This window comes from Malania oleifera, chromosome 6 (assembly GCF_029873635.1).
Source record: "Malania oleifera isolate guangnan ecotype guangnan chromosome 6, ASM2987363v1, whole genome shotgun sequence".
In the NCBI taxonomy this organism is placed as follows: Eukaryota; Viridiplantae; Streptophyta; class Magnoliopsida; order Santalales; family Ximeniaceae; genus Malania; species Malania oleifera.
Genome location: NC_080422.1, coordinates 105,752,014 through 105,774,266, shown reverse-complemented (window position 1 = coordinate 105,774,266; position 22,253 = coordinate 105,752,014). Strand labels below are relative to the sequence as shown.

Here is a 22,253-nt window from a genome sequence, read left to right as displayed (position 1 = left end):
TCAGTATACCTACTACATACACCCTTTTTTTTTTTCTAAAACCCACCATTGAACTTCCTTAGGTACCATATCACATGCTTTCTCTAAGTTAATAAATATTATATGCAAGTCCCTCTTCTTTTCCCTAAACTTTTCCATTAATCTTCTTAAAAGATATATATAACTTTTGTGGTAGATCTCCCAGGCATAAAACCAAACTGATTTTCTAAGACCTTCATTTCTAACTTTAATCTTTGTTCAATTACCCTTTTCCCATAGTTTCATCGTATGACTCGTAAGTTTAATTCCACGATAGTTATTACAATTTTGAATATCTCCTTTATTTTTTTTATATAGGTATTAAAGTGTTTTTCCTCCATTCATGTGACATTTTCTTAGTTTTTATAATTATGTTAAATAAATTAGTTAACCATATAATTCCGTTATCACCTAAGCATTTCCAAACTTCAATTGCAATGTTATCCAATCCTATAGCTTTTCCATTTTTTTTTTATATTTTTAGTGCAAACTTAACTTTGTTAACTCTAATTTTGTGAATAAATCTCATATTTTTAGTCTTTTCCTCATTTGTCAATTCTAAGTTTAAGCCTTCTGTTTGGTTTTCATTAAACAACTTAGTAAAGTAATTTTGCCATCTTTCTTTTATGTCTTCATCCTAAACCAAGACACTATCATCCTCACTTTTTATACTTTTTACATTTCCTAAGTCTTTACTCTTCCTTTATGTAACTTTAGCAAATTTAAATATATCTCTTTCCCCTTCTTTTGTATCTAATTTATCATACAAATTTTTAAAAGATTTGTGTTTAGCTTCACTAACGGAATTTTTTGCATCTTTTCTCGCTTCCTTATACTTTTCAAAGTTATCCACGTTTCTACATTTTTGTCATGTTTTATACCAAATCCTTTTTCTCTTTACAGCCTTTTGGACATCTTTATCCCACCACCAACTTTCTTTGCTATTCGAGAATCTTCCCATTGATTCACCTAAAATTTCTTTTTCTATCTCTTTAATAAAGCTAGCTAATCTACTCCAAAAAGTATTTGTATTTATCTCATCCTCTATAGTCCAATCTCCATCTTTGATCATTTTATTATTAAATTTAATTATATTTTCTATTTTTAGGTTCCACCACCTAGTTCTCTTACACTAGTTTATTTTATCCTTTTTCTTCAATTTTTTAATACATATATCTAATAGACTAACACTACGACTCTATGTTGTGTGGTTAGACTTTTATCTGGAACAACTTTACAATCCTTCCATGAAAAACGATCTACCCTCCTAGCTAAGAAAAAATCCGTTTGACTTTTATTTTGTTCACTTTTAAAGGTTATTAAGTATTCTTCTCTCTTCTTAAAGCAAGTAGTCATTGTAATAAAATCATATGACATAGCAAAGTCTAAGATCGTCTCCCTAGGCTCATTTTTGTCTCCATATCCATATCCTCCATGCATCCTCTCATAACCTTTATTTCCCTTCCAACGTGTCCATTCAAGTCTCCTCCTACGAATAATTTCTCAATCCGTGGTATGCATTGTATAATATTATCCACATCTTCTCAAAATTGTCTCTTAAGATTTTCTGCTAAGCATACTTAAGGAGCATAAGCACTAACGATATTTATTATCTCTTGGCCTAATACCATCTTCATTTTTATAATTCTATCCCCACTCTATTTACATCGACAACGCTATCTTTTAAGTTTTTTTCTATAATAATTTCTACTCCATTCTTATGTTTTTCTTTTTCAATGTACCAAAATTTAAATCTTGATTTATTAATTTATCTAGCTTTCTCCCCCACCCACTTAGTTTCTTGAAGGCAAATTATATTAATTTTTCTTCTAATCATTGTGCCCACAACTTCCATGCTTTTACCTGTAAGTGTCCCTATATACCAAGTTGCTAATCTAATCCTAGTTTCTTGAACTAGCTTTTTTACTTGCCCAGGTCTAGAATGACGCAGGATTCCTTGCATATTTGACACTGTACCCGGGCACCAACTTGGCCCACCCTCGCCGAATTTTTGCTACACTCAAGTGGTACAAGTGCAACCCATCACTCATAGGGGATGCTCTAGAGAATATTTGGTGAGGATTCATATCATAGTGATCTAAAAAAATTTACCCTTGTTGTCAGCTACCTAACGTAACCCTCCTCCTTTACCCAGGCTTGAGACCGGCCATGTGTGAAAAAATTTGGACATTAAGTGCATCACAGGCAAATTTTTCACGATATATATATATATATATATATATATATATATATATATATTCAAAGAACTCATGGTTGAATTGAGCTTTAGATCAACAATTATGAGCTTAACAAAGTTTGAGGAATGTTTTGTTAAAAAAAATAATGTTATTTTAGTGATTAGGTTGGGTGAGTCTTCAAGACAAATTCTGACTAGTTTTTCCTTTTTTTCCCTTTCTTTTCTTATCTAACCCTAAGTGCTGCATCTGCTTCTTTGATTCTTCAACTTATTTCAGATCTACAACATGGCATCATAGCAATTTCTCTGAACCTAATTGATCTGATGCTGTTACAGCCCTTCTCTTACTCTCCTTTTCTCTCCCTTGTTGACCCTTAAATGAAGGATTTTTTTCCCCCGGTTTGAGAATCGTATGGGGTTGCTTATCCTTGTCCTCTCAACCATGAGCCACAGTTGTGGGTGTTCTGTGGCTTGTGGAAGTTCGCTCATCTAAGACAGTGCCCTACAGTTTCTCATGGACTGCTGTTGCTGTTCTTATGTTTCCCCTTACTGCAGGTTCAGTAACAATACTTTTATGATGCTGTGATAGCTGTTTTCATGCTTGCCTATGCTTCTAGCTACATCCAGGTTAGTTATGGAGTGGCTGTACTGCTCTTTAAGTGCTATATTTGTGATCTGCCCTGCTCCATGTGGTCTTCTCTGCTCTGTGTGCTCAAAGCCAACCTTAAAAAGAAGTTTGACACTCTATTTGTTCTGTGATTCCTCCTAGGGATACTGTAACTTCAGTTTTGTGGTTATAGCTTCCTTTTGAAGCTCTGGAACTTTTAAGATCTGAAGTACTGTTCTGTGCCTGTGTATGCTGCCTGATTTTGCAGAGTTTCAATGTTATTCATGATACTGGTTGCACCGATTGTAGTGTATAGGGGTGTTTTTGATGGCCAATACAAAGAGAGCTCAGCTGATACTGTTAACATCACAGCCGTCAATTTGGATGGATCCTCCAACTACCCATTGTGGTCTAAGGCAGAGCATGTGCATATGCATATTAACGAGAAAAGGGAAGTCCAAGTATTTGTTGCGTTCTGCCCCATCTTCAGTCTCTTAAGGATTATGAAGATTGGATGAAAGAGAATGACATATTTCTTGGGTGGTTGTGCAATAGCATGGAGCCACAAATTGCTGCTAATGTGATATTTCATAGAACAGCCAAGGCTGTAAGGATGATCTTCATGAAAGCTTCTCAAAATAAAAATCAAACACATATTTTTGACCTATATGAGAAAATATTCAAATGACCAGAAAGGTAGGTCCATTAGTGAGTACTTTTGCACTTTGAAGGGTATGTGGGAGGAACTCAGCATCTATCAACCAATTAACTCCGATGTTGAGATGATTAAAAGGCAAAGGGCAGAGATTTTGGCTGCTAAGCTCTTTTTTGGGTTGAATCTTCAACCATGGTTTTAAATTACCACAAAATTTTCAAAATTCCATCAAAATTTCTGCTTTCCATCACCATCGATATCTAAATGGCAATTGATTTTCGCCTTACAAAAAATTTCCATTGAAATTTCAATGAATCATACGAATTTTATCGAGATCTCGAAATTTTAGTGAAATTGGTCAAAATTTTAACCATAGAATGAAAGTCACTTGGAATTCAGATGTAAGATTTCAACATAAAATGAAATTTCAATCTTAGTTTGTCTCTTTTTTTTTTTATTGAAACAAAATTTTATTGCAAGGGCTTTTGAAGTCATTTGAAAAATTAAACTTTGAAATTAGCAATGATTTTATTTTACCATTCATGTCTAATTATCATTATTTATATGACTAATTAATTTATGAGTTTCATTCATATTAACCAAATATGTTTATCATACATATTATATTACAACTATTGCACTTCATACACAACATAGATGTCTTTAATTCATAACATATTAGTTCTAAAACTTGCATTCTTATGTCTATTAACCATTTCTAAAGTTCCATAAAAAATTTCCATGCTTTAATAAAAATTTTCATTTTTATTTTCAAATTGAAACTTAAATGGATGTCAAAATTTTTGTACTTTTGGACCTTCAAATTTTTTGTCAAAATTGAAGTTTACGACCAAGGCTTCAACCCATCCATGATCAAATTCTTACCATCAAATCAATACCATGCATATTTGAAACATATGATAAAATCTGATCACCAAAGATGGCTCTCAGTCTTTTTCAAGATCCTTATCATGATAGTTCAACCATGGTTAGCACTACCTCCAACCCTGGTAAGGGAAGTGTTGGATGGCAAGAGTGGAGTTTGGAAAGCAATCTTGGCAGAGGTAGTGTATTAGGATGATGAGTTCATCATGGAAATTCTTGCATTTGCACACATAGTGGGGAGGAAAACGATACTATTGATCGCTATTGGGATCAACTTTGAGCCAATAAGTCTCTTGCCGAGGGTGATTTCGCTGTTAAAACTTCAAATGTACTTGGCCACTCCATTGAGGAGTTAAAGTACATAATCTCCTATGTCTTGAGAGGAGTATAACAATCTTGTCTTCATGGTTCAACAACCCCAAATTTAGTAGTCTAAATTTATTTAGTCCTCCTCCCTTATGTCAGTTTCTAGTTATGCCAATATTGTTTCTTTTCCTTCTATGCCTCTTTTCTTTGTGTACGAAATTTCCCTCCAAACCTATTATTAGTTAGTTAGTTAACCAAATCTCATAACTACTATGACCGTCTTCCTTTCTCATTGTGATATTCAAGATCTCTAAACAAAGAAGATAATTGGTGGGTGGCTTAAGAAGGATTGCTTGAACTATTTAAATGGTGGTGGAAGTATATCCAGTTCTTGTCATACTACTTCCTCAATTTCTACTCATGGTGTTTCCCTTGACCAGTGGCATGCTCGTTTAGGTTATCCATCTCTTCAAAATCTACAAGTTTTCCCCGTGTTCAAATCTATTTCTCGTTTTGAGTGTTTTGCTTGTCAATATAGAAACATTGTAGGAAATCATTTCTGTCTGCAATCGAGTCTCCTAATAAATCATTGTTTTCTCTTATTCATTCAAGTATTTGGGATCAATGTAGAATCAAGAATTTGACTGGTCATCAATATTTTGTTTTTTTTTTGGATGATTTTTCGCATATGACCTAGATCTAATTGTTAAAAACAGGTTTGAATTTTTAATGTATTTACTCAATTTTACTAGGAAATAAAATCTTAGTTTGGCATTGATATTAGAATTTGTAATGCACTTAAATTTGTTCAAAATGAGCTTTAATGCTTTTTCTTGTCCAAAGCGATTATTCATCAAACCTCTATATACCCCTTAGAATGGAGTAGCTGAAAGAGAAAATAGACATTTACTTGACAAAGCACAATCTTTACTACTTCGTATGCATGTCTCTAAAACCTTTTGGACTATAGCCTGTTTCTATTTAATAGGATGCTCTCTGATGTTCTAGGATGACAAATTCCCTTCTCAATCATGTACCTAGAAATATCCTGTTCTTCATTGTGTTTTGTGTCTCTGGGTGCACATGTTTTGTTCATGTTCAACATATTGGTCAAGACAAGTTCTCCTCATGCTATTAAATGTGTCTTTGTTAGGTACTTGAGAACTCAAGAAGGTTATAGATGTTATAATCCCAAACTTGCTGAAAATATATTAGTGTAGATGTCACCTTTCTTAGGAGACAAATTACTTCTCTAGTGCAGGGTCCTCCTTGGATGCATCTATTTTGAGTCCATCAACGATTTATCATGCCCCCTATCTTGTGTTGATCCTCATGTTCCTATCATTATCCCTCCCAAAAAATCTTCTACAATTGAGGGTTTATAAACAATGGAAAGAAAAGCATAGACATCATTAACACCATGCAACCACCTCTTCCATGCATATCTATTTTAACTTCTAATTCTAGAGATCCATCCCTGTGTGGCTTGGATTTGCCTATCGCTCATGGAAAGGTACTCAAACATGTTCTCAACAGTCCTTAATTGCTTACCCTTAATGTTTTAGCTCTTTAGCTTCCTAGTTCTATATGTTTTTCTCCCTTGTTTATTTCCTTTATTTCTATCCCTTCCTTATATGTTGAAGCCCTTGCTAACCCCTAGTGGAAGCATGCAATGGATGTAGAAATGGAATTCTTGACCACTCGATGGACATGGGACTCAGCGGATCTTCTTTCCAAGAGGAGTTGGTTAGGTGTCTATGGGTTTACAGACTTTACACCATCAAATATCTTCCAACTCTATTGAACGACTTAAGGCTTGATTAAATGCCTAGGGGTACACCCAAGCATATGATATTGATTATTTTGAGACATTCACTCCTACTACTCAACTAAATTATGTTCTTGTATTGATCTCATTGTTAGTTAATTTTGATTGACATGAGGGATGTAAAGAATGCCCTTTTTTACAGAGATTTTCTAGAAGAGGTATACATGGAGCAACCTCTTGGGCTATGTTGTTGAGGAGGAATATGTTTTAAGTATAAAGGTTGCATAAGCCCATTTATTGTCTTACGCTGTATCGTCAAGCCTATTTGATGATCTCATCAGTAGTGGCAATCATCAAAGCAGGATTGCAGATGCTAAACGTGGCTTCAAGCTAAATTTCAAATTGAGCACTTGGGTAGCCTATGTTAGTTTCTTAGTTATTGAGATTGTACGGTGTTGAATCTATCTTAGCAAAAATATACCTTGGACTCCTAGTCCTAACATAAATTTGTCAAGGATGTTGAACCAAACTTTGAATAAAAAGTTGATACGGGTAGTTTGTTGGCAAGTTGACCTACTTGACTGTCACTAAACATATTTTTCTTTGTGGACATGGTGAGTTAGTTTATGGAGAATCCCAAACAACCACCTCAGGATGTTGTTTGAAGGATTTTGTGATATATAAAAGTCTCTCTTGGTAATGGTTTAATATATAAATGTAAGAAAATTCATGAGATCATGGAATACTTTGATGAAAATTGGTCTAGCTTTGTTGATGATCAAAGGTAAACTATTGGGCGGATGCTAACTCATACTGTACATTTTTCGATGGTAATCTTGTTACCTTGCATAGCAAGAAACAAATTATGTAGCAAGATCTAGTGTTGAAGTAGAATATCGGGACACAGCTCATATTCTAAGTGAGATTATGTGGTTGAAGTCTCTTGTGTTAGCGAGGAGATTCTTGGTAATGAAGCCAATAGATATGTATTGTGATAATCAAGCTACCATTTGTATCGCTAGCAACCAATTTCTATTATTTCATGATAGGATAAAGCACATTGAAGTTGATTGTCATTTTGTGAGGGATGCCATGTTCAAGAAGTTTGCAAGGAATCCATTTTTCAAATCTTTCAGTTAGGCAATGTTTTCAATAAGCCTTTATTCAAGCCTGCCTTTTCTATGTAACAAGCTGGGTTTAGGTGATATATATGCCCTTCAAGCATGAGGGGGGAGTGTTACAAGAAAATATGCTATTTTAATATTAGGTTGTGCAAGTGGCTGTATTTTCGTCCGTAAAATATTTTTTATTCTTGCAAAAATGCAAGGTAAGGCTGCGTACTATAGACCCATTGTGGTCCACCCTTCCCCGGACCTCGCATATGTGGGAGCTTTGTGCACCGGGCTGCCCTTTTTTTTATTATTATGTAAAAGGGAAGATCTGGAGCTGTATGTAAGGCATCAGAAAACTGCAACTGATTTTTTCTTTTCATTTTCTTATCTTCATCTCTAATCCTAAGTGTTGTACTTTCATCTTTGATTATTCAATTTATTTTAGATTTACAAGAAGTTTCAAGCCTAGAGTTTAAGAGTTGAGTTCAAGTCAGATTTGAGTACTGAGAACTCACCATCATGTAAGTTCAACAATTATAAGTTTTTTATTACCATTTTACCTTAAGTTTAAGCTCGTAGGCTGTGGGCGAACAATGTATATCAAGCATTAACACTTCCCCACATATGCAACCTAGTTGCACGTGGAGAGATAAAAAAAAAAAAAAAAAGAAGATAAATAACACCCCTTTCGGACTAAAATAATTTTTAACCTCCACACAATAAACGTGGACAACAAGACTAGAACCCAAGATCTCTTGGCAACCATAATTCCTGTAACATGTTAGACTACCACTTCACCCAAAAGCTTAAGCTTTTAGGCTATGGGCTAACAATGTATATCAAGGTTTAATTAATAAGTTTAACCAAATTGAAGTCAAGTTTTGAGCCTAGGATTAAATATTTGAGTCAAGTCAATAATTCAACAAACGCACTATTTTGACTTGAATATACCTGTCCTATAGAGTTTCTTAGTTAGCAAAATCTTAAATAAGCAAAATAGCGCACATACCATATTTTAAAAAAGAATAAAAATCAGATAAAATAAAAAACAAAATAATGAATGCTTCAGATAACATTTGATTTCTAATCTTGCCAATTTCAAATAGGTCCACAACAAACAATTCGAAATCCATTTCATACATACACGTGCGCGCGCGCGCGCGCACACACACATACAAACATATATACACTGTACTCACATATATATTTATATGGCCTATGGATTGGACCAGCAATTCCTTGCACGGGATCAAGAACTGATTCTATGATCCCAATTGACACTACAAAGAAAGAATACCATTTGAAACATACAAGATGGCAGCAAGTTTTTGGATTTCAATTACATTTTGATAAAAATGTCATTACTTTAAATAGTATCTTAAACTTTAAGATATTCTGTTTTAAAATGTTGTAGAATTTTCCAACCCCTTTACACTGCATAAATATCTAAATTAAGGAGTAAAGGAAAATATAACTCACAAGTGGATGCAGAGCAGGCTCTACATTTGGTTTTTTAAGCTGATCTAACAACATACAAGCAGCTACAGGAAGTTTTGAATGATCAACTAGTTTGGGTACCAAAGTAACCAAGTCTGGTAGCAGATGCCTAGGAGCTTCATTGAGTATGAATGAGATATTTTGTGCAGATTGAGGCCTTTGTGTTACCTCTGGACAACCTTGTGGATCAGGGCAAGCCTTCAGATAGTTAAAAATTAGTCCTAAGATATCCTCAGCCTGCTCTGACCTTTTAATCTAAAATACAATTTGCTCAAGTTAGTACCAAACTCAAAAACGTTATATCTTTCCTTTTGAAATTTTAAAGAAGAAATGAATACTGTACCTTAGAATTTTTAATACAACAGAAGACCACAGGCACATCAGCAGTCATTTCTGGAGAAGAAATTGCAAGTCCAGGAGTAGCCTCTTCAGGTAAATCAGTTGTAATCATGTCGAAGCATTTTTCTGTATATGAGTTGATAGTTTCATCCATCCGTGACCCCACTCTAGCAAATATGGGGGATTGAACACAATCTGCCACTCCATTTTCCCCATTATATTCAGATTGATTCATAGCTTCATTGCCATTACAAGGATCATTTGATTTTCTGTCTGAAGGTTGGCAACAGTCAACCATAATATCTAAAAGCTCATCAACAATTGCCTGCTGCAAGACCTTAAGCCACAATTTTACCTCTGTTAATGTCATAGAAGATCCATCAGCTGTGGTAGCTTGCTGCTTCCCATCATTACTACCATATGGCAATGTCGAAGGAAGAAAATGCTTTGGTCCCAAAGGATCATTAAGGTAAGCATTAATGTCTTTCAGAAAAGTATCTATTCTACCTGCATCCACAAGGATTTCTGTGGGGAATTGTGGCTGCAAGGAACTACCCCCAGGACAGAATCCTGCTCTTGCAAGCAGGATTCCAAAGAACTCTTTCACATCACCATTGAAAACTTTGTCTTTAGAATTAATAATGTTAACAGGGTCAGTTAACAAAGCATCCTGATCATTATCACAAGCCAAAACCTAGGCAAAGAAAAAAAAAATTTTCAAGCAATGATACACCTGTAATATTGTGAGGAAAAGGAAACTGATAATTGTGCATAAGTATACACAAAGAAGAACTGCAGTGGTTGGCATGCATGTTGACAAAAAATCCTTAGGTTGAAACGCTTGAGTGAGTCCAAACAACAACATACTAAGATATGACGGTGAATGAGCTTTAAGATTTAGTTTTTAATGCAGATTTTTTTTTTCCATAAGTCTTTCAGTTTTGAAATGAAAGTTTCCAAGCTTTTAGATAAGCATGATTTGCAGGGGAAAAAAAAATCAGATCAAATAGTAACCAAAAGTGCCTAGATACTGAAATTATGACTGTAAGAAGATCATAAGCATTATATCAACAATAACTCGCTGTAGTAGCTGAAAAGCACTGGGGGACTTCTTTTCGGAGAGCCTGGGAGTTCGAAGCTTCTTATTGGCATCAATCAGACACTAATCAAGGGACTAGAAAAATGGTTAGGGTGGATTACAGGAATCCGCCAAAAATAAACAAATAAAATGAAAGATCAGATTAATACAGATCAATAATAGTACCAAAATGGTTCGCACTGAGAACACTATAAGGATGAAGGGAAGATGAAAAGAACCATGGATTGATGTAATAACCTAAAGGAGTTCTAGCAGGAACATAAAATATTGTTCAAGTAGGTGAAACAGTGAAGACCACATGTGTCTCAACCCTAAATGGCTGACTCGAAGGAGCATAAGAGGGGAGTGTTACTTCCCTACCTAATGAGTCAATAAGCATTTGTTTTCTCCATAATTTTAGTTTTCAAAGACAACACTAAATTAAATATATATATATATATATATATAAATACATAAATAAATAGTAATAAAAGGTAGATATATTAATGAAAATATGATTCTGCAGTGTTATGAGTTTTTTTTATAACCAAAAAGCAAATTAAGGCCAAAGTTTTGTGCCGAGTCATGATCAAGACAATATATAGATAATTGCAGCAGAATAGTTAATAGAATCTAATAAAAAAGAAAAACAAAGTGATAAAATCGTTAGAGTTTGTTGAAGAGCAGTTAATTTCTGTACAGAGATGACAACATTACAGAATTTACAATTTTGACAGCATTTCATTTAACAAAACAGAAGAAAAAAAATGTTTCAATATATTTCAATAGAAATTTCTTATGGGACCAAAGTTTTCCAATTTTATTTATTTTTTATATTTTGGATAAAAAAAATGCATGTCTTAAGTTTGAATTTTTCTAAGCGGTTCAAGTCTCCATTAGAAACAAAATTTTTATCCTCTACATTTTTGCTGATAAAAAATGCAATTCCAGGGCAAGGAGTGAAGATGGGAGTAAGTTCTAGAACCTATGAAAGGAAAAATACAAGGTTAAAAAAGGACTTAAAAATTTAGCATTTTTGTCAACTTTCGGGGAGTAAGGATAAAGGGAGGGGGGGGGGGGGGGGAGAGTTAAATTATGAAGATCATTAGTTGGAATGTTAGGAGTTCAGTGGATTTTAGGAAGAGGATTTGATTGGGATAGTTTTCAGAAAACTACGCTTCAGAGTGTTGATGAGGGAAGGTGGGGCTGTGAGGAGCATTTGGGAGGGTAGATGTAAGGCTGAGAGTTTATTCCTTCTCAGGGTTTGGTGGGAGCATTCTTATCATGTGGGATACCCCTTCCCTTTCCAAAGTTGATAGTCTTGTGGGATTCTTTTCCCTTTTTTGGGTTTTCTTGATGTGAAAGGCAGGGGTTGATAGGTTTCTTTTGTTTACGGGCCTTCTAGACCTACTCTCAGGAATGCTTTTTGGGCCAAGTTAAATGCGGTTTTGGTTTTTGTTCTCCTAGGTGGATTGTGGGTGGTGATTTGTGGCCTGAGAGACCTCCCTTTGGGTAATGCACTTTTCCCTTGGTCTCTGGGTGGCAGTAGGAATGTTGCTAGCCGGCTAAATAGGTTTTTGTTTTGCTGTGAGTGGCAGTTCTGGTATCTCTCCCAAACTATTTTATCAAGACCTGTGTCTGATCATTTTTCTCTCTTGTTGAAATCCATCAAAGTTATGTTGGGTTGTTATGTAGTTCGATCATGATTCTTTCCAGTCTTCGTTTAATAATTGTTAAAATGAAACTTTGAGCGTGTGTGGAAGGGTTTGGATTTATGAGGAAGCCTAAACATCTTAAAGAGACACTGAAAAAGTGGAATGGGGAGGTGTTGGTGATATTAGGAGCAGGACATCTATCATTTGAGGTGAATTGGATTACTTAGGAAAGAAGGAGATGCTACTCTCTCAAAGAGTAAGGAAGTCAATCATGTTCTGTTAATGAGTTGCAAGGTTTCATTTTTGAGGTAGTGTGGAGGTGGATACAGAAGACTAAATTTAATGGGTTAAGGAGGGTGATTTTAATTCAAAAATTTTTACTCATTAGCTAATGGGAAGATGAGGAAGAACCTGATTAGGTTGGATAAAAGTACGGTGAGATTATTTCGGATCCTTATATGATTGTGTCTGTGATCACTGGTTTTTCGTCAAATATTTATACTCAGGATGTCTAGTAAGCTATGATTAAGGGGTTAAATTGGAGTCCCATTTTTGGGGCTTAGATGTCTTGGTTGCAGAGACCTTTTGAGGAGGAGGAAGTGAGGGCTACAGTGTTCAGATGGATAGAGATAATGCTCCAGGTCCAGATGGGCTTAGCATAAAATTTTTTTTCCAAGGTTGTTGAAATGTGATTAAGGGGGATTTGTTGAAAGTTTTTAACAAATTTTATTGTAACAAAATTGTAAGGGAATTAAATCTAGTTTCACCACTTTGGTGGCTAAGAAGAGTAGATTTATCAAGATTACTAATTTTAGACCTATTAGCTTAGTTTCTAGTGTGTATAAGATTATGATTGAAGTGTTGTCTAATAGGCTGAGTTTTGTGCTTGATGACACTATTTTCTAAGGCTCAAGGTGCGTTTGTGGGGAGAAGGCAGATTGTGGATGCTATTGTGGTTGCCAATGAGGTAGTGGAGGACATTCAAAGAAGAAAGGAGAAGGGAATTGCTTTTAAACTGAGTTTAAGCTTATGATATGGTTAGTTGGTATTTCTTGGATAAAATATTTGTCAGAATGGGTTTTGGGAGAGGTGGAAATCTTGGATGAGGGTTGTCCAATGTTTTCTTTTGTATTATAGTAGATGGAAAACCTAAATCTTGGTCTGATCTCCCCTTTTTTGTTTGTGTTGGTGGTTGATATTTTGAGTAGATTGGTCAATAGGGTGGTGGATAATAGCATAGTGAAAGGATTGGAAGTGGGGAGGGAGGAGGTGATTATGTCACATCTTCAATTTGCTAATGATACTATGTTCCTTTTTATCACAACTTCTCTTCTTTAAACAAGTCACCAAGCTGCAAATTAGACTTCACATAAGTGGTTGTAATGAGCTTCTGCACAAGTTTCTCCTAAACAAAGAGGCAATCAACTTCAATCTATTTTGTCTACTTATAGAAAACCATATTGGGGGCAATATGAATTGCAGCTTGAATATCACATATGACACATCAATTCCATAGACCAAGAATATGGAAACCCCAACTCTACCAACATGTTCTTCAACCAAACTAGTTCACATGTAGTGTGAGCCATGGACCTATACTCTAACCCAGCACTTGACCTGCCACCATAGTTTGTTATACTCTTCCAAGAAACTAAATTACAACCAACAAAGATACAATATCCAGTTGTAGATATTTCATTGAAAAGTGACCTAGTGCAAATTGCATTTGTATATCCCTAAATAAAAGTGTGACCCTAATCTTAGAGGTATAAGAGACCTCCCCTAGGGGCACCTTTGAGATATCTTAAGATGCAAATTACTGCATCCCAATGACTTGTTGCAAAAGGTATGCTTGGTCGAGTGACTCTGAAATAATTCAACTTTCTAATAAGTCTTTGCTATTGTCTTGGTTCGGGCAACAAATCACCCACATCTAGCACTAAATTTCTATTACAATTCATGGGTATATCAACACGTTTGGATCCCAACAGCCCAATCTCATTCAAAAGATCAAGAACATACTTCCTTTATGATAAAGCGATTCCTTTACAAGATCTACGTACTTCTGTACCCAAGAAGTACTTCAACGGTCCCAGATATTTGGTTTGAAGATTAGCCAATAGAAAATGTTTTAGGCCCTGGATACCATGATCATCATCACCAATAATCACAATATCATCCAAAAACACAATAAGAAGAATCATGCCAATGGAGTATGATAATAAAACATAGAGTGATCTACTCCACACCATCGAGGGCCAAAATCAAGTATTATAACATTGAATTGACGAAACCATGTTCTAGGAGACTTTTTTAAACCATATAATGATTTCTTGAGTTGACACACTAACCTTGACTCCCCCTAAGCAAGAAACCCAGGTGGGTGCTCCATATAGATCTCCTCCTAAAGACCACAACGTAGGAAGGCGTCCTTCACATCTACCTAATGCAAAGCCCCGTCACAAGTGGTGGCAAAGGAGATGAACAGACATATTGAGGCAAGTTTTGACACCGGGGAGAATGCATCTAAATAATCCAAATTCTAAGTGTATATCCTTTACCTTGGCAACAAGATATGCCTTCAAACAAGCCATAGAACCATCAAAGTTGACTTTCATAATGTACACCCAACAACAGCCAACCAAAAATTTATTAGGAGGAAAAGATACCAATTCTCAATAATCATTTTCTTGTAATGCATTCATCTTTTCAACCATCGCATTCCTCTATCCAATGGGCTCAGGCTTCAAAAACAAATTTAAGAAGAGCAACAAAATATAGAGTAGTAACAAAACAATAATAGGAGGGTGAGAAGTAGTAATAACAAACAAAGTTGGAAATTGGTGTTGCTTACATGTGTGTTTATCTTTCTAGACTGCAATGGAAGGACGAACATCATGTGAAATAGGATTATCAGACAAAGAAATCAAAGGCATAGCAGTAGAAGTTGGAGGGGAATCTCTTCCCTTGAGCGACCATCATGAATAAACCTATAGATTAGGATGATCGAGGCACAAGAAGAACTAAAACTACATGGAGATACAGGTGGATGACTAAGCAGATTGATAGGCAAGAAACTAGAATCTAGAAAATTAGGCATAGAAACAAGCTCATTGAGGTCAGAAGCACTCAAAGACTGAAAATAGTATGGTGTAGACTTAAAGAAGGTAAATCCCTTTTGAGTGCATCATTAGCCAAAAAACCACATTTTATAGCACAAGGATCCAACTTATTCACCCTAGGAGTTAACTGATCAACAAAGAACGTAGACCAAATATATGATGAGGTAAAGGGAATAAAGGAACATTTGGAAGGAGAATAGAGTAGGGGATTTTATCAACAAGAACAGAGGATAGCATCCTGTTGATCAACATCACTCCAAAACAATTTAGGAACATGTATTTGATAAAGTAAGGTATGAGTGACTTCAAGGATATGTCTATTTTTTCTCTTTGCAACCCCATTTAGTTGTGCAGTTTGGACATTGGATGACTGATGAACAATACCAAACTAAGTCATATAAGTAGCGAATTGGGTATTGAAGTACTCTTTAGCATTATCACTTAGAAATATACAAACAGGCAAATCAACTTGAGTCTTTATTCCAGAACAAAAGGCACAAAAGATATGAAATAACTCAAAACAATCCTTCATTACATAGATCCAATTAGTCATTTCATCCTTGAATACTCATCAACAAAAGTCACAAAGTATTAGAAACCCAATTTGGGCACATCCTAACTAGGACCCCAAACAAAAGAATGGACTGACAAGAAAGGGCTTGCTGCCCGTTTATTGACTTGGAAGCAAAAGGAACACACTAATGCTATCCCAACAAACAAGACTCATACTTAAGGCTATACATTGGACTCAAAGTAGGAACTAGTTGTTTTAACTTTCCCAATGAAGGACAACATTAGGTTGGAGTGGTATGACAATAGCAATGTAGGCAATAGAAGGAGATAGTGGCTTAAAGTGGGAATGTCCACCAACTTCATGCCCTTTACCAATCATCATATTCATCTTCAAATCCAAATGACTACAGAATTAGGGAAGAATGTTACCAAATAATTCATGGATTTGGTAATTTTGCTAATATACATAGGATTAAACGAAACTTGGAAAATACAAAACTAAAGGAAGAGAAACAGAGGAAGTGGGGATTCATAGTTCATATTCCCTTAACAAGAGTGGTGGACGTGTCATCAAGGATAACATGAGGTAAGTTTTCAAAATACTAGAGAGTAGAGAAGAAATTAGGTATACTTGTTATCCTACTCTAAAATTTCCACAAAATTGTCAAAACCAAAATTTCGGCTTTCCATTACCCTTGAAACCACAATGATAGTCGATTTCCGTCTTACATAATTTCCATCATAATTTCAATGAATAATCCAAAATTTATCAAAAATTTCGAAATTCATGAAATTTGCCAAAATGTTAACTATAGATGAAATTTTCATGGAATTCAAATGTGAGATTTAGACAAAATGTGAAACTTCTCTCTTAATTTATCTTCTTCCTTTTTTTTATTGAAACAAAAGATAATTGCAAGGGATTTTTGAAATTATGTGAAAAATTGAACTCACAACAAAAATTTATTTAACCATTAATGTCTAAATTATCTTTATTTGTATAATAAATAATATTTATTCGATTTATGATTTTAATTTATATTAATTGAATATGTTTAATACACATATTGTATTACAATTATTATACCTCATACACAACATAAAAGTATTTAATTTGTGATATATTAGTCCTACAAAACTTACATTTTATGTCTGTTAGCCATTTATAAAGTTTCAGAAATGAATTCTATACTTTACTACAAATTTACATCATTTTTTCAATTGAAATCAAAATTGACATCAAAAAATCAAAATTTCAATCAAAATACTTGTACTTTTGGAGCTTCAAATTTTTAGTTGAAATTGAAATTTAAGATCTTCCCTATTATATGATCAATGGTAGTTGAATTTGTAACCCAAGGATTAGGACAAGAAGTACTGGATGATAGGCGAGTTGTAGAGGCAAATGATGTAATGGGAAGGAAGCTTGCTGGGATGCGGCATCTATGATGGTTGCACTGGCGATGTGGGGATCCCAACACTGCTCAATATTTTATATTCCTTTATATTTATGGTTTCTAAGTTTGAATTTCACTTATAATCAAAATAAAGTAGTGAAAAGTAGCATATGTGTGCTTCTTCTCACCAATAACAGCTAAAGCAACCAAGATGACATCCAATACTTGTGCATATGTTATATCTAAATTGATTAAAATTTACTTTAAAAAATCATTCAACATATAGAATTTTTGGGCTCAAAACATGTGAATCTATATGTTTTTAAGAATTTTACTAATGCAAAAAATGAATTCAGGGACACGGCGTCTATTACCCGTTACCATAATGTCTGTGATGGCTGAAACCGTTATACCATGAATGCTGCCTTTACACGGACCAATACTGCTATTTAAAGCCATGCCTACATGTAGCACGGTGTTGACCCACCTGTGCATTTGTTTCAGAAGGAATAAAAGATAAGCTTGTTTTTATGAGTTCATCTTGTTGAAATTCCTAGAAGGTATCTAGTTAGCATTTCTTTAGTTCTTCTTATTCATATTCTTTTCTTCGGTTCTTGTATAACTTTTATGTTCTTTAAGAACATATCCTGGTCATTTGTAACCTTATCATGCTTTTTTTCACAAGCATCTCACTTCTTTCTTTCAAACAAAATCCTCATGCTCAAGGCCTTGAACTGTCTGTTCTACATCAATTCAACTTCTTCTTAATTTAATGGTTCAATCAAATAAACAAGGAAAGAGTGTGGGCCTTGGATCAACAGTAAGGTTGCTCCCTTGTGAATAGTTGGTCATGGATTCTAGTCAAGAGAAACAGCCTCTCTGCATAAAAAGTAGAGGTAAGGCTGCACACACTGTGACGACCCTCCCCTTACCCTCGCAAAGCAGGGATCCTTGCAGCCTGAGGGCACTCTAATTGAATAAACAAGGAAAATTTATATAATTCCATGTGATGATGATGTGAGACAAAATTTTAGATTCTCAATTCTACAAATGATGAGATGGAAATTTAATAATTTACCTAAATTTTAACTATTGGGAATGAGTTTAAAAGAATAACGACAAATTGACTAGGTCTTCTGCAATTAAGGAACCTAGTGGAAAACATTAATCAACTCACTTTTAAATCATAATTTCTATTGCATTTTATATCCGTATGTGTGTGTATGTGCCCTCTTGTAGAGAGAGTGTGTATATGAGTGTGTTCACATTATAATTTAACCTCTTCACAAAAAAAAAAAAAAAAATGAGCTTCTTTGACAGCTGCCAGAAACAGAAAATTACATCTGATTATTAAACTTTCAGGCCCTATCATAGAACAACTAAGGAACTCAGTAGTGAATGAAAAATTCCCACTCAAATTACTAGCAGTTTTTTGTAGAAAAAAAAATGAAATTATATGACACAAAACTACTTATATATATATATAAAAACTATCATGCATACAAACCTCAAGGCTAGAAAACTCAAACCACGGGCAGCAATCAAGGATTTCCCCAAGAAAAACAACAGTCTCGCGAACAAGAAATCCACCATGTGCTTTAAGCATATCAGATACTTTCATGAATTCAACAGAAGAATTCCCAATCCTTGTAAAGAAAGAAGCCTTTGCCAACACATTTCTGTCAGGGCTCTTTTGATTCACCAGAGTAAGCGAGTAACTGACCCAAAAATTTTTATCAGGATCATTTACAACTGACGGATCGCACTCCATGTACGCACATAAGGCATCCAATGACTTACGAAACCCTGCAACATAATAGAAGAGGCAAGCAACTCAAGATAACAAAACCATAGACTGAATGAAGTAACCAATAATGACTTAAATAACCCAACCAAAATTACCATCTTACCTATCCGAAACTCACATTCACCAATTTGAAAATATTTACTAAATATTTTTTGGGTTTCCATTAGTCCCTTAAAGGATAAGAAATTTTCCACCTTCCATTCAAAAGCCCTTGCTTTCCTATCCGGAATAAGTGGAACGCCTGTGATGCTTGAATCTAACTTTTCCTGCATTAAAAATGTCTCCTTTAAAATTAGAATATCTGCAGAAAGGACTATTGTGTCCTCAACGAGAAACCCAGAATCTTGATCAAAGAGACTAGTAAGAGTCACAAACTCACTCCAACCCCCATATTTTGAATCTTCGGGGTAGCGGCTTTGTGATTCCTTTGTAATAGATTTATCTTCCATCCTTTGGTTCACAAGAGACAACTGGTAAAACACAGAAGAACTCCAATCACGTGGAGCAAATTGTGAATCTGTAACTTCAAGAAACACTGAAACGTGACTTGGTGGCTGTGACTTCCCTGGCATCATGAATTGAAGCCAACATCCCATCAATTCTCTTGCTATTTCAAAGTTTGGAAAACTAGATGCATCACACACATGTTGCTTACGAGGCTTTTATCTGCTCAATTTGATCTCACCAAACAATATTTTCTCTTTACAAAATTTTCCTATTTTCAAAAAAAAAAAAAAAAAATCCAGTGCTACATAATACGATAAAAAAATTAACATCCAAATATTTGAAAAGATAAAGTAACTTGAATTCTGCTATGTAATTATTCATGAAGTGCTTATATTTGAAATGATTCTTAAATTAATTAGTAAAAAATCATGAGATGCTATCGTGGGTTTTTTTTCAACAAGTAGTTATTCCCATCTAATTAATATACTTTTGCAATCAATTTCAAAGCCCCAACTGGGAATCTGAATCTGTCACTAAATATCCATTGAGTAAACTCAAAAAGGAAGGGTACAGAAAATTAAACTAAGCCTTTCATAAAATTTGTACCTCTAGGATATACCACAAGGCTACAATGCCGATTCCCAATCAGAACCCTCTCACTCCTAACGTGGATACCCTTGATCTTCTTCTTCCTCAAAAGATCCTTCAACTTCGTGAAATTCCCAATTTTCCAAGTTATCTTCCCAGCATACTCGTCATGTTTCTTTGGTCCCCGAGCACGACTCCCCGCAAGAAATCCCACATTCTTAGATAAATGAAAGAAATCCTTAATCACAAAATATGATACACTAATTTCCACTGCATCATCAAAAAGAAAACCGTTATCCAAATTAACAAGTTCAGACATTTTCATATAGTCACCCCAGCCAACTTTTCTAGTCCTCACAAGGATAACCTCCAAACCGAGTCGTTCAGATAAGGTCTTATGGACGTGCCCGTCAACCTTCTGACTCAACACTGAAAGTCTAAACAGACACCAGAAACTTGCCCCCTTACCTTCCAAATACAGAGACAAACACTCAACCCCATTAAACACACTTTGAGAAAGACTGAGAGCAAGATTAAACGGCCCAGCTTTAATAACGGGGCTTGTTATTCTCTGTGTCGCAATCACTTCCTGAAACACACTAAAATTCTGAATCTTCCAAGTGTAGTTCCCACTCAATACATCCGAAGCCGAATTCAAGTCATTGTTGTCACGACACCACAGGAGATCCTTTAAAACACGAATTTCAACCACAATGAGCAAAGAATCGTCAAAATAAAACCCTAATTTGGGATCAAGAATAGAAGAACGCGTGAATTTACAACCATGTGACGTCTTCCTATCGGTGAACCTGTCCCCAGATTCTTTGCATACGGAGTTCAACATATTAAGATGATTAATAATAAAGATTTTGAAGAAGGCGAAGCAGTCCCATCTGTGATTGGTAGGGTCCGTGATTTGAATGTGGAACGAGAAGCGATCTTGACACGCCGGGTCGCCTTTAGGATAGAACACGAGGCGACACGCATAGCCTCCTATACTAAATTTGGGGCTGAAAACAGGCTCAGCCTTCGCCGTCTTGGATGATCTTGCGACTGCGACAGTCCATTTGCAGCGGCCTGAGAAGTCGCAGATATCGAAGGGGCGGAAGGGATTGCCTCCGAGGACCAACAGTGAAGATAAAAATGTATCATGGGACGACGACGATGAAGAAGAAGATGGCCTTTCTTCCATTGGCAAGGAGGGTTTTTGTGTATCTATCTTGTTTACAGTTGTTTGTATCGCACTCTGGCTTAGTTTCTTGGGGATGGAGAGAGAGATGAGCAGGGCGGGGCGGGGCGGGGATTGCAAGGGTTTTAAGCAAAGCGCCAAAGTGACCCTCTTGCTTTCCCGCGTTGGCAGTTGGAGTACGTTGGCGCGTGTAGTCGAGTGCAGAAGGCGCGTGGCGAGGGCACTGAAATTTTAGTCCGTGGAAGGAAGGTTAAGGTTTAGTTTGGCAAGTATCTTAAAATAAATAATAAATCCAACAACATGCCCTAAACTTTTTAAATATGACACTCAACTCCTGTATTTTTAAAAATACCAGAAAGCTTCATAGAATTTAAATTTATTGATAATATAAATCTTCTGCTAGTTGACAGTTAGTCAACTAATAAGTATATGTAAAAAATAAATTTTTAATTTTAATAAAATAATATTTTAAAATAATATTAACTTAAATAAATTAAATTAAAAAAATTGGCCAACGCAATGTCATTAATATAAGATGATTAGTAAGTCTATAACAGATTCATCAATAGAGTAGGAACCCATCGTCCCTTGGGCTTGTTTAGTGGTGTCGCTCTTAAAAACTAAATAAATGAATTGGAAACTTAACTTGTTTTCAAATTAAATTATTATTTGTCTAATCACTTTGAATCAATTAATTGACATAAGTATGACAAAAAAAAATTTTATTACTATTTTATAATTTTTTAAAAATATATAAAAAAATAAAAATAAAATGATATCAAATTAAATAAATCAAATTTTAAAAAATGGTCAGTGTAAAGTCTTGAAAACTGAACATACTAACTGATTCTCGAATTGAATAGTTTGTCGGCTGATCGCTTTATATCAATCAATTGACATAAGCATGATAAAATAATTTTATCATTATTTTAAAATTTTTAAAAATATATAAAAAATAAAAATTACTAATAAATTATAAAAATGCCTAGTAATTATAATATTACAAAATGTTTGTTAGATGTAATTTTATAAAAATTTAATGACTAAACACATCATAAAACAAATAAAACATA

General features: G+C 34.9%; 2 protein-coding genes across 2 annotated transcripts in view; both read right to left on the bottom strand.

Annotated features, from left to right (window-relative positions):
- Positions 1-19,468, bottom strand: part of LOC131157650 (uncharacterized) — a 65,927-nt gene extending 46,459 nt beyond the window's left edge. The window contains exons 1-5 of the mRNA XM_058111960.1: positions 19,336-19,468; positions 19,060-19,222; positions 18,657-18,955; positions 9,389-10,078; positions 9,028-9,300 (exon numbers count right to left, since the gene is read on the bottom strand). Of these exons, the coding sequence (XP_057967943.1) occupies positions 9,028-9,300; positions 9,389-10,078; positions 18,657-18,955; positions 19,060-19,222; positions 19,336-19,347 (1,437 nt within the window). The 5' untranslated portion in view covers positions 19,348-19,468. The remainder of the gene's footprint in view (positions 1-9,027; positions 9,301-9,388; positions 10,079-18,656; positions 18,956-19,059; positions 19,223-19,335) is intronic.
- Positions 19,373-21,267, bottom strand: LOC131157651 (uncharacterized). The gene is made up of 2 exons (XM_058111961.1): positions 20,010-21,267; positions 19,373-19,426 (listed from the first exon to the last, which is right to left on the bottom strand). The coding sequence occupies exons 1-2, from the start codon at positions 21,181-21,183 to the stop codon at positions 19,395-19,397; spliced, it is 1,206 nt and encodes a 401-aa protein (XP_057967944.1). The 5' UTR covers positions 21,184-21,267; the 3' UTR covers positions 19,373-19,394.
- Between the last annotated feature and the right edge of the window lie 986 nt (positions 21,268-22,253).

Bases quoted from the DNA above. Each gene is read 5' to 3' on its own strand.
- LOC131157651 (XM_058111961.1), bottom strand. From the start codon at position 21,183: ATGGAAGAAAGGCCATCTTCTTCTTCATCGTCGTCGTCCCATGATACA. The intron at 19,427-20,009 runs GTACAAATTTTA...GTGTTTTACCAG, and splicing joins CCTTGTGGTATATCCTAGAG to TTGTCTCTTGTGAACCAAAG.